The 13,028-nt window shown below is 38.7% G+C and overlaps 1 protein-coding gene across 1 annotated transcript; it reads right to left on the bottom strand.

The window, feature by feature from the left end:
- Positions 1-233: 233 nt before the first annotated feature.
- Positions 234-7,251, bottom strand: IL21 (interleukin 21). The gene is made up of 5 exons (XM_032633077.1): positions 7,084-7,251; positions 6,940-6,975; positions 2,327-2,482; positions 374-451; positions 234-287 (listed from the first exon to the last, which is right to left on the bottom strand). Exons 1-5 carry the CDS (start codon positions 7,228-7,230, stop codon positions 264-266), a joined length of 441 nt encoding a protein of 146 aa, XP_032488968.1. The 5' UTR covers positions 7,231-7,251; the 3' UTR covers positions 234-263.
- Between the last annotated feature and the right edge of the window lie 5,777 nt (positions 7,252-13,028).

Genomic DNA, 13,028 nt, shown 5'->3' with positions numbered 1-13,028 from the left:
AGGAAATCAGACTCGAATTGAGTAGAAAGTTTTTTCAAGTTGACCAAACACAGAGCATGTGGATCAAACTGAAATATTGCATAGTGATTTTGGAGGAGTAATCCTGACCTTGAACACTTATCTGAGTTTTTCTCCCCCATCACTAATATATTGTACTCCTCCATTTGGAATACCAAGAACTGAGTTTCACTACTGTGTTAGAGTATGAAATATAGTGTCCAGCTTCAAGTGAGATTTTTAGGAACCTTCATATTCCATGTGTTCTAGGAGAGATGCTGATGAATCATCTGTGGAAATAGAATACCATGAGTAACCTCAACATAAGAAGCAATCTGGATAAAGATGAAAGTCAAATATAATTTAAGTTACATACCTTTTGGATGAGTGATTTTAGTCTTTCTAGGAATTCTTTGGGTGGTTTTTTCTCATAAGAATCACATGAAGGACATGTCTAGAAATCAATGAAAGCGTAATAATCTTCTTTAAAGCTTTTTTCCTATTTAATAAAATGTTCATTCAAATTTTATGTTTTCCAATTAGAGACATAAATCATGTTCACTGAAAAACTTTGAGAAGCACATGAAATTGTTCAGAAAATAGCAATGAGAAAAACACTTGTAATCCCATCATTAGAGATAACCACTGCAGTGTTTTGATATGTATCCTCCCAGTAATTTTTTCTTTGCATTTGTGTTATTTACACTGGCTATTAATTTGCCTTTGTTTTAACACAACATAACACAAGCATTTCCTACATATTAAATATTCTTCAAAAATATATCCCATAATGTTTGCTTTGTATTCCTACATAGGATTGAAGTATTACTATTTTGGGGCATGTAGATTGCTTCTGACTTTTCACTGTTGTATACAATACTGCAATGGACATCTCTGAGTAATTTTTCATGTACATCTTTATTTTATTCGATAAATTACTAGAAGTAGAATGACTAAATTAAAGGGATAAAAAAAGTTAAGGCTTTTGGTATACGTTATAAAACTTTTACCTCTATTCACATAGAACATTCTTACCATTATTATGCATTGTTAAAAATTTTAATTGAAAAAAATAGGATTTCCTATCTTAACTTGCATTTATTTGATTATGAAGAGATTAAACAATTCTTCACATGTGCATTGCCCACTTATATTTCTTTTTTTAAAAAATCCTTGGTTTATATCCTTTACCCTTATTCCTGTTTAGATACCAAACACCAGGCCATTGCTTGCTGTTCAGCATCTCTAATGCCGGTTTGATGTTGTGGTGAGAGATATCTGATTGAAAGATAAGAGATATAAGTTCTAATGCTCATTCTGGCACTTAATATTCGTGGAGCTTGGGACAAGTCACTTAATATCCTTGGTCTCACCTTCCCATCTATCAGATTAAGGTGCTTAACTGGATAATTCTATGTTCGGTGCCAATATTACCATTTTATGGTCTTTGATATTGAGTTTCAAAGACATGCTCAACTCTTTTCTTCTTTGAGGAAAGTTTTAGAGGGATACTTTTCACATTGCAACCTGGTCAAGCAATCAAAGGAAATAAAAATCATTTTGATATTGTAATTAAGATTTCATTTGAATCACATGTGAAATTCCTTAGAGGAGAGAGAACTGATAGAAAAATTTCTAGTAATTTATCTTATGTGTTTATCCACTGGTTTTGATTAATGCCTGAATTACTCATGAGATTATCTGCATTGCTCATGAGTTGGCGTAAGAGGAAATATACAAGAGGTTCTCAAGGACCACAAAACTAGGGATTATTGAAATTCCCCAGCCAAATAATGGGGTCTACCCATTCAAATGTAGTACTGACTCTGCAGTTGTACAGGACAGTAATAATATTCTTTAAAAGAGGAAGGCAATGTTTGAGATTTATCCTGGTGTCTTGTAGGCTACCTCTTTTCTTTCAGGAAAACTGGGATCTAGCTCCTGTTAATAAGGATACAAGTTATATGTGACCATATAATGAGAGCAGAATATTTTTTAACTCTTAAGTCACACTTGGATTCTCTGCCTAATGACTTCCTCACCTTGAAAGCTATATTAATTATTCCAGCTACCAGGGGCTGTTAGCAAATTCTAATTGGATTTCTGGACACTTTCAAGTTTGTGGACTAAGAAGTGGTGACTTTGCTTCTCAAAACACACTCTATATGATAAGGTATAACATGTAGCTGGAAGGAAGGCACTGGAGGCTCTGGCTCTGTGTGTGTGTGTGTGTGTGTGTGTGTGTGTGTGTGTGTGTGTGTGTGTGCACGTGATGTAATAGATATAGTTAATAAGTACAAATAAGTTAGATGACAAATGACAGTCTTACCAGTTTATGTTTCTGTCTTTTCCCTGCATTTGTGGGAGGTAGTTTCCTCTTCAGCTGTTTAGTTAATACATTAATTATCTTTTCATTGTCTCCGGTATTTGCTGACTTTAGTTGGATCTTCTGAAAACATGAAAAAGCCGACCGCTCACAGTGTCTCTGAAAGAGAAATAATTTGTATAGATGTTAATGAAAGTTATTCAGAAGGTAAAAATGGCCTTCCCAATCCTCTTTTCCTACTTCTACTGCAGTGTCTTGGGTCACGTTCATTTTAGCAGACAAATGAGGAATGATTTCATGTCCTACTTAATCTTTAGGCTAAAGAGCAGACTCTTGTGATATAAAATTTCCCCATGTTAGGGGAGAGAGGACATTTCCCTGTCTCACAGACAAGAAGAGGGAGCTTTGCTTTGCCACAGTTCTTTATTCCTAATGTCATTTTGAGGTCTGGGTGTTGGGCAGGACTTGGTATTTCATAAGGGAGAGTTAGTTTGGTTTTAGAACACACTTTATGAATTATGAGGCTCTAAGAGACATTGTGACTGGTGGCAGCTTTGGGTGAGTTACGCTGTAGTCTGATTAAGAATCGTTTCATTTGTCTTTTGTTTCCCTCTGCAATGTACGTAGGAGTATCTAACAATGACATACATGTCTTGAGCAGCACCTTATCCTGTACAATGCCTGGCATAGTGTCTTGTTGCTAGGGAGTGCTCAACAAATATTTGTGGAGTGGACAAATGAAGTAAGTGAGTTAAAGCCCCTCCTTTGGGGAAAGGAAGTGGGTGCCTACCTCTGATGGCACATTCCACGCCTAAGATTCAGTACACCTGCTGTAGACCATGTGTGACTTTTCTAAAATCCTATTCACACTCTCAAGTCCATTAGGGTGGGATCTGCCTGAATCAAGCAGTCAAGGAACAGAATTTGAGACATGCCTTCCCCGCAATGGGCAGGAAGACTGTCCCTTAGAACGTAAGAGTAATGTCTCAGAGCATGGAGAAGTGGGCAGATCAAGGATCAAAAACTTGACTCTTGCTTTAATCAAATAACCAATGACCAGTGAATAAGTCAAAATGTTAGAAGTTGAACTGAAAATGAAATGGAATTGATTGGAAGAACAAAATTTATACTGATTTGTTGAAAACATTTTAATGCTGATCTAAGAACTTGTATCCAGGTTACTTTTTTCTTTCAGCAAATGTCTGTATATGATGCTACAGCACCCTAAAGTTGCTATATCTTCATTTCACCGGTGTATATGGAAGTTACCGCCATGTATACAGAAGCTTCAATTTTTCTCAGTTCCTACAAGGGCCGTCCTATATACAACAATACTACCTGAGTCTTCCCATGACAATCAGCTGAAAATAGCATCTGGCCTGCTTTGCATTTTCCAACCTATATGCTTACCCATTATGAATGTTGATTAAGAACATGCATCTTTAAGACACAACCCCATCAGATTTGCTTTGCATACATGGCCACAAGCCGAGAACCAGCTTATCTGGTTTCCTTATATCAGAGCAGCTTGCCTCTCATAAGGGCGAGATAGTGTCCTTTACATATGTTTGCCAAAATGCTTATTTAATAGAAACTATATATAAATGTTAATTATAGCACTTTTTTTTCCTTGAAAACCACATGTTCATGTTTGTTGAAGTTTTTTCTTTTCTCTTCTTTTTGACCACAACCGGCTTAACTTACTGGAAAAAAATAATATTCATATTTAAAGAGGTAAATTTTCCAGCTGAAACTGAAAACACTAACTGTTTCATCCGTGATGATCTGAGAAACCAGCATTTCTCACAGAGACCCATTTTGCTGAGTTAACATTTACATGTGGATGTTGAAAGAAAATTAGGTTCCAAAGAACTATAGGGGCCTACCAAATGAACTCCCTTGAGACAGGTATCGCCAAGAGTGGTCAACACAAGCAAGCAAAGATTTTGCACCTGAGAACGCCTTTCTGAGAACCTCTGAATGGCATCTGGACACCAGTGCCTGTATTGATGGGGCTGTGCTTTCTCTCCTGCCCTTCCTTGTTCACCTGTGTCAATAGACATTGGAATTTTGCTTTGTGCTTTCTGCAAGCAGCAGAGCTATCCCTGGCAATCTGTGGTCCAGGACAAGTACCTGCTGGATTTGGCTTACAGATGCACAGTAAAGGCAGCCTCCATAAGGAAAAGAAGCAAAGGAGCTGTTCTGCTAAACTGCCTTAAGGATGTGTTGAGAAGAGGAGTAGAGAGATTAACTTCGATTCAGGCAGCTTAGGTGCCCTGTCACTCAGGATGACCCCGAGTCCACGTGCAGCAGAGCCACTGTTTTGCTTTGCTGTGCCTTGCAGACTTAGAGGGCAAGGCTTTGTTTCCCTCATCCTTTAACACCTGGAAACATGAGGAGTTATCCGTCCTACATTAGTTCTGCAGAATCGAGGCAGCAGTAAGGAAATCAAAAGCAAGAGTAACAAACCACTCTTTTTAGCTAGTCAAGTGCTGCTTTTGCAAGGAGGTGCACTTGGCTTTGTTGATTTGCAATTGAATATTTGAAAATATTTGCTTCCTTACAATTTATTTTTGACCTACTTAACTTTTCTTTCTTTTTTTCTTTTTTTTTTTTTTTTTTTTTTTTTTTGCAAAGAAAGCCCTGGCCATTCACATACGAAGTCTTGCTAACTGGGTAAAATTACCTTTGTCCTGCATACAAACTAGGTTTATATCAGGGTTCCTCAACAGTGGCACTGTTGACATTTTCAGATGAATAATTCTTGGTTGTCAGGACTGTCCTGTGCATTCTAGAATGTTTAGTAGCATCCCTGGCCTCTACCTACGAGATGCCAGTGGAAACCCCCCACACACAATTGTGCCAACTAGAAATTTTTCCAGACAATGCCAAATGTTCTCAGAGGGCAAAGTCACCACCAGATGAAGACTACTGATTATATGATTAGAAAGAGAAAGAAAGATGCCCGGTGAGGCCAATTAGCAGCCTTAGATGATCACTATATATCAACATTTATATGCAACATTTAAATGAACTTATTTTCATTAAACTTGTTAATCTTTTTAACTCTTTATAGACTCTGCTTTGATGCTAGCCCTGAAAAACTTGATGTAATGCTTCTGTGGCCTTGAACTATTTTCTTCTCTCCTGGGTTTGCCTGCCAGCATAGCTTAAAGATCTCAGTAATACCATTATTCACTTGTATCATAGCCAGCATTGCTTGATCAGATTATCAGATAGACACAGTGTCACTGAGACAAAATCCTGTCATTATAAGATAAAAAAGATCTCTCTTTAACAAAGGATATAAAGGAAGTACCCACTGGATCAACTCAAGTTAGAAAGTGGGATATCTAACTTGGAAAGTTAGAGACTGAGCTAAGAATCTCCCCAAAGGACTCTAACCACAGCAGTTAGACAAAAGGCATGAGATGCTAAAAAAGATATGTTTTGATAATTAGGGCATTAAGAAATAGTCTTACTTGTTGGAAAAGTCTTTCCAATGAGCTGAATGTGCTACTTTCATTTTAGGTATTGCTTATTAGAAAAGGACCTAGTAAATGAGAGTGGTTAGGTTCAGAGCTAGAGAGTGAATTTTAGAGAAAAGCAATAGTTGTGACTCATTCACTTTCTAAACTTCTACACATAGTCATTTACGATAATTGTTTTCTTTGCAATGTATCTTCATAAGTCTCCCCTTTGTAGTGTCCTAATTACTGGTAACACTTTTATAGTTATTCTAATTTATGCAGTTAAAGGTCTGTGACACTGAAAACATTTCCCCCAACTGTGTTTATATCCTCAGGGTACCAAACCTGAAGATTAGATCGAAGTTACCAAGGAAAAGAGCAGCACATAGCACACTTGAACTGTATGCTAGGATAGGCCTCTTCTTCCTGGGACCTAATGGATTTAAATGGCTTAAGAGAACAGGATGACTTGTTGTAAACCGTCCTTTCAAAAGACCTCACCGAAGGCCAAAGACAAGACTCATTGAGGCCAAGGTACATGGGAATTATATTCTAAATGATGGCCTTGATTTCCACACTACCATTCTTCCATGCTGTGCTATAATGTATTCCTTCTTTCTTTCTTCCCTTCTTTTTTTATTCCTTCCTTTCTCTCTTTGTCTCCCTTTCTTCTTTCCTCCTTTCTTTCTTTTTTTCTCTTTCTTTCTTCCTTTCTAGTTATTAAAAGGTGAATTCTGCTTCTGTGGTATGTGTCTATATTTCGTACGTAGGTTTACAAAGAGGGCTCAAGAACTTTCATGCACAAGGATTCTTAAAATGTAATTAGTTGGTCATTGTTCAGAAAATGATCATAGTGTAGATTTATTTTCTAGTTTTGTATTCTATCTCAACAATACTACTTGAGAATACCCTTAGAGATATTTGGAGATAAAAGTATATCTTACAAGGTATGTAGTGTTTTATTGGTTGGCTTGTTGGTGAACCAATGAATATCTGAGCAAAATAGAAATCACTATTTGACCAATTATTAAACACCGAAATTCATGGAAATTAAGTATATTTCTAAATAATCATGTTAACGCCTCTCTTAATTGGATTTAAAAACATGTCAAATTTATTTTCACAAATAAATTCAACTGGTCTTACCTTTACATCTTCTGGAGCTGGCAGAAATTCAGAGTCCTAGAGCAAAAGAAAATTAGTTCTGAGTTATTTATATAAGTCAATAAGCTCCTTTTATAGTAACTGAAGAATATTATTTAAATTTTGTTGTGACAAATATGGCCTTACCAAGTCATTCACATAGTTTTTCAGCTGATCAACAATATCTATAAGTTGGCGCAGTCTAATCAAGAGGCGATCTTGCCCTTGGAAGCTTGCTTTATGGGCCACTGTCCCTGAGAAGAGGACCATCAGGCAGATGACTATTCTCTCCATGTTGCCAGGTCTGGATCTCGTAAGTGCTCGTAGAGCAAGACCTTGGTCTCAGTTTTCACCTCAGTGTGTGAACAGGCTGTCAGTAAAGCTATCTATTTATTCATCCTTCAGGGAGAGATAAAGCCCTCCCATTGCAGCCTGGAAATCTTTGTAAAATGGATGAATGTGAGTAACTCTTTTTTCTTTTCCGCTGGCTAGGTATACGTGTGCATGTGCTAATACGCGGGGGCAGGGATTGATGGAGTCAACGAAATGTGCCCCATCTGCATCTTAGACAGGAAAAAGAGAAATGGGTGAATTCCAATTTTCAGCATGAATCAAGAAATAAATAAAAGGTACTACAAGACTTCAAAGAAGTAAACAAAATACTTTGATGTCTCCTTCTGTGCCTCCCTGGCATCTTACCTGTTCTCCCTGACAGTCATAAGGGCACTTCAATAATGAGTAAAGTGGCAACATGTGCTTTCTTGCAGGATTTTTTTCTTGTGGTAGTAACTAGGCTTTTTGACTGAAATCGTCCAGTGTTCCATCATAAAGGCAGGAGGAGAGCTACCTTTTAGGAAGTTTTAAATATCAGGGGTATTTTCCAAATTAGCAAGAATATTTTAGGTTCTTAATCAGGTTAAATGGTTTACAGTAGAACGTGCTCCAACTCTCCTCCAAAGCATCCTTAAGTAACATTAATCTCAGCTTCTAACATTTTACTTAACAATCTGATTTATACATATCATCTTATCCCCCAATCAAGATCTCACTCTACCTTCATTCAAAAGAAAGAAAAAAAAGAAACTCTGTAATGTCTATCTCTTCTGTATAATGCATCAGTTAAATGAATGAAAAGTGCTAATACTCATTCCTCTCTAAACCAAAATTTTATTTCAAACAGCAAAATCCAAAAATACCCATAAGTGACTCTTCTTCTCTTCGGGTGGTGTTACTTATTATTTTCTCTCGGTATGAACAACACATTTCTAACTATGACAGATAGAGGTTAATAAAAAGCTCAAAGTCCAGAAGTGGTTTTATCATCCTCCTCTCTGCTGCTTCTCCTCTCCCTGCTACTCTTCACTCATTTGAGAAAGCTGAATACGATATTCCAGAAACATAGAAGTAGTATTGTAGCTAGTCAACTAGGCCTTACAAATAAAACTCTTGACCATAGATTTTGTTTATCCATTTATTTCTTCATCTGTTTCATCACAAGCTTACAGCCATACTTTTTTCTAAAATGTTAATCTGGCTAAGATAAATTGGACTTTGGACTTGATTTGCTTTGAAGGTTGTTTGTAATCTTTTTACCATGAAATAAAGGTATCAAGAGTATCCAGGTTTGGTCTTAAAGAGTAGATAAAAATTCTTACCAAAGATCAAGAAGTCCTCCCTATAATCATTAAATTCCATAGGGGAGGGTTCATGTGTAAACCCATGAAATACATATGGACTTGGGGTTGCCAGTTGGCACCTCAACATTGCCTGCATCACCTTTGTGCATGCTTTCTCTATCTGCTAGAGAGATGTGAGTCTCCTTGAAGACACTAACCACAGTGTTCAAGAGCTCAATTTCTAAAGCAAAGTGCTTTAATTCAAATCCAGGCCATAACAATTAATTGTACATATGACCCTGGATATGTTATTGCAAAAAGAAGGTAAGTATAGAATCTAATCATAGGGTGTGATGAGGCTTAAATAGACATTCCAAGTAAAAGGGCCAAGTACGGCACACAATAAAATCCCAGAAGATTTGTGTGCTGACCGTGGATGAGGGTAGAGAGGAGAATTTATAGAAGCCTGGAGACTAACGGATCCATGGAAGGAAGAACATGGGCAGGTCATCCAAAATACAAGGGTGTTCCTCTGCTGGTCATGAAAAGGTCAAAAGTCTTTGGTGCTGCTTAGAGAGAATCACTCATCCCGACTCTGGAGTGCCTCACCACCACCCTAGACACCCCAGTTGCTCCCTGAGACCTCCCAGCCCTCTGCTATCCATCAGCCAGCACGCCAGGATCTCCAAGGTCCCACTCTAGCCTTAGGACCCAAGAGCTTTCTGAGTCAGATCCCCTGCTTTAAGTGGCATTTCAGTTGTTAAGCATTTTGAATATCACTGCTGGTATAGTAGGCTGAGTAATAATGGCACCCCAAAGATGTACACAACCTCATCCTTGGAACCTGTGAATATGTTACCATCAGAGGTGACAAAAGGGACTTTACAGATGCGATTAAATTAAGGATCCTGAGATAATCCAGATTCTCCTGGGTTATCCGTGTGGCCCAATATAATCACAAGGGTCCTTATAAGAGGAAGGCAGGAGTGTCAGAGTCAAAGAAGATGTGATGCCAGAAGCCGAGGTCTGAGTGATATGGGGCTAGAAGCCAAAGAATATAGGTAGCCTCTAGAAGCTGGGAAAGATGGGGAACAGGTTCTTCCCTAGAGCCTCCAGAAAGAATGCAGCTAACACCTCAGTTTTAGCCCCATTAAGCTCATTTTGGACTTCTGAAATCCAGAACTGTATAATAATGAATTTGTGTTGTTTTAAGCCACTGATTTTGTGGTAATTTGTTACAGTAGCTGTAGGAACATTACACACCTAGGTATGGAATTTTTACTCTTGGAAGAAGGGTGGGAAAGAAGAAAGGGTGATAAGGAGAGAACTAGTAAAGGCTGGAATTTGGTTTGTTGGGCTTTGGGGGGTGCAGGTAGAGGGGACAAGGAATCATGAAGAAGAGAGGGAAGTAAAATTAGTGTAACTACCATGGGGTATGGGATATTAGGGAGAAGAATGTATAATGAGGACTTTCCTGAAAGTCTCGGTGTATTATAACAGCTTCTTCCTGGCACTGAGAAGGCTTGCTCAGGAGTGACAGTGTGTTTCAAAGTTACGGAGCCCAATATGCATTGCACTTGAATTTATCACTGTGTTGAGACAGAACTTAGGGTGGGAGGAAAGAGGCTCAGATTTACTTGCGTTATGTATTCTGCTTAGAAATACTAACTTGTTGCTACCTTTGCAGCATCATTTCATTGGGGTGTTAATGTATTTTTACTCTTTAAATTATAATCTTTTTTATTATTTAGATTCAGTCAGTCCTGCCGTCAACACTTGTAAGGAAAATGAGACTTTATTTCACTGTGACTAAGATACCAGGGCACAATTTGAGTATAACAAGAACTTTGTGTTTCCTTATATGCGATTTTGTCTGCAAGAAATACTAGGTGAATGCAGAATCCTGCATCCAACCGAACCGAGCCATATAGGAATGTACAAAATGTACACACACCTCCAACACCCACCAGTCACCTCAGTTTACTGCATGTGTGATGAGCCCCACCTGTCCACATCTGGTGTTCCATCCTGGGAACCCTCTTTTGCCATTTCTCAATAGCTGGTAGCTGCAATGTCCACGAACAAACTTCAGGTCTTTTTCTAGGTAAAATGCCGTATTTATTGTAGCATTTATGTGTTTCTTAACCATTTAACATGTGTAAGACTGCTGTCTTTTTTATTAGGTTCCTGTCATCTTTTTAACGTGTCACTGACAAAGTTTTAGTGTTGTGCCCCAAATCCCATCTCCCCCATAAGCTCTGTGGTTGTTATTGTGCGATTTTATATAGTGTAGTTGATTTTTAGAAAAGTGTATGTCACAGTGTACCGGAACTGACTCTATTTTGTCTGGAAGTGTCACACTTAAGTCTCAACAGCATCTAGTTACATCCAGGTAAAGAGCAAGACTAGGATAAAGGATTTATTCCTAAGAAAGGAGAAAAGGGGGACGAGGGAGGAAGGCAGAAAGAATGAAAAAAAAACTCTTTCTTATTTTTACACATGGCTTATCTGAGCTCAGATTTCAAAAACCCTGGTGGTACCGCTCCTCCCCTGGCCCCTCCCCATTAGCACAGGGAAGCTCATCTTGGCCTCCATGAGCCTCCTGAAATTATTTGCAAAATGTTGTGTTTATGTTTGCGGGAAGAAGAAAACCTTAAATTTCATTCTCTTCTCCAAGGAAATATCAGGCAGCTGCTATTTTTGTTTTCTAGGTTCCAGAGACTTCTGTGAAGGGCAGTGCGATCCACGCTCCTTCAGCACGTCCACAGCACTGTGCACAAGAGCGAAAGCTCCAGACTTTCTGTACAGGACAAGTGAAGGGACAGCAGTCTGGCTGAAGTTACACTTGTGTAGTGAGCACCCTGCTTTTACTTAGCTGCCATGTTTTTTTAGTACCTTGGAGTGAGGTGTTGGGTTCTGCTAGATGCCTTCTTTCCAGGAAGATAACCCAGGTCTTCACCATGAAAGCATGAAATTTTAGTCACCCACCCGAGGGGATTCGTGGACATATTTCAAGAATTTCTCGAATGGACTGTGCTTATAGACCCCCTGGTCAGTGTAGGAAGGAGGCCAGGGCACTGAAGGAAGGCTTCCAGCAGGGAGAGCAGGCTGAAGGTGAGAGGAATAAAGGGAAGGAGGGGTTGAAGTCTGAAAACGAATGCTGCTAGGTCATGGGGAAAGATGTGCCAGGTCTAAAACAGTGCTGGTCACTCTCTGCACCCAACTCTTCTGCCCTGTCTATACCGCTCTTCCTTGTGACCGCTGGGTGTCAAATACTCCCTTTCTGCTTTCACTTGCTTTGGCCGCTCATGGGTAGGATTAGATGTCCTGCCTGGCAAACTCTGCAAAGAGAGGTCTCCGGTGTTTAGAGTGATATATGTTATTATAATATGTGCCACTCTGACATGCCAAAGGTATTCAAACAGGTGGCTTGTCTATAGACAACTATGACACCCATCAATGAGTCTAGAGATCAGATGTCCATCATTCCACGACCATCAGGCATAAAGGATGGAGAAGAAGAACCAGAAGATCCAAACTGTCCACCCAAGTTCCATCCTGACCCCACAGCACGAGATGTGACATGTTCCACTGGACTCAAGGCCTGCACCTGTTTCCTTCCCTAGGGTGAGGGGCTGCTAAAAATATCTTCTGTCTTGACCTTGCAGCTCCCAACACATGGTCATGAAAGTAAAGAAGTACACCACTGGCCTTTGCTGTGTCCTCTCCTAAGTTGTCTGCTGAGTTCCTCATTCATAGGAACCTCCTACCCACGTTCTCCAAGGGGCGGCATCAGGATCTCAGAGAGAGGAGTCTGCAGGTTGAATGCCACCCTCATTCTGGACAGTTTTTTCTGTTTCTAGGGATGAGGATCATTTTTTGGAAAATCACTACTTTTCATCGTTGTATTTACAAATCTAATACATGTGTGTCATAAAACAAAGAATTCAAGGAACATATAATTGTGTAAAGTAAAAAGCAAAATTTTAAATTGCTCTCTTTTCTTCCCTAATTTCCACTTGCTGGGGGCACTCTTGAGAGTTTACAAAGTATCGTTATAGACTCTTTTCCTATGTACTTAGAACAACAGAGAAGCATAGATATAGATACGTACATATTGAAGGAAGTAGAATTATAAATGGACATAAAGAAGTATAGAAAAAGAAATATAAAGATATAGACATAGAAAAAATGTGTTTTTTACATAAAAATTTAATCTTACCATACATATTCTACAACTTTCCTTTTTCACTCAACAATATGTCAGAGACAGCAGTCTGTACAGTACTCACACAGGGCTATCTCATTTAAATAGGTAGGTTGATATTCCGTTGTATGGCTGTATTATGATTTATCTATTTATAACCCTGCTGATAGACATTTAGAGTGTTTCCAATTTTTATCCCCTACAAACAGTGCTGCATGGAACATCCTTGAACATCTATGTCTTTAGCAGATGTGAACTATATTTCTTTT

The sequence above is a fragment of the Phocoena sinus genome, chromosome 5, assembly GCF_008692025.1.
Source record: "Phocoena sinus isolate mPhoSin1 chromosome 5, mPhoSin1.pri, whole genome shotgun sequence".
NCBI classification, from domain to species: Eukaryota; Metazoa; Chordata; class Mammalia; order Artiodactyla; family Phocoenidae; genus Phocoena; species Phocoena sinus.
This window is presented reverse-complemented; position numbering and strand designations above follow the sequence as displayed.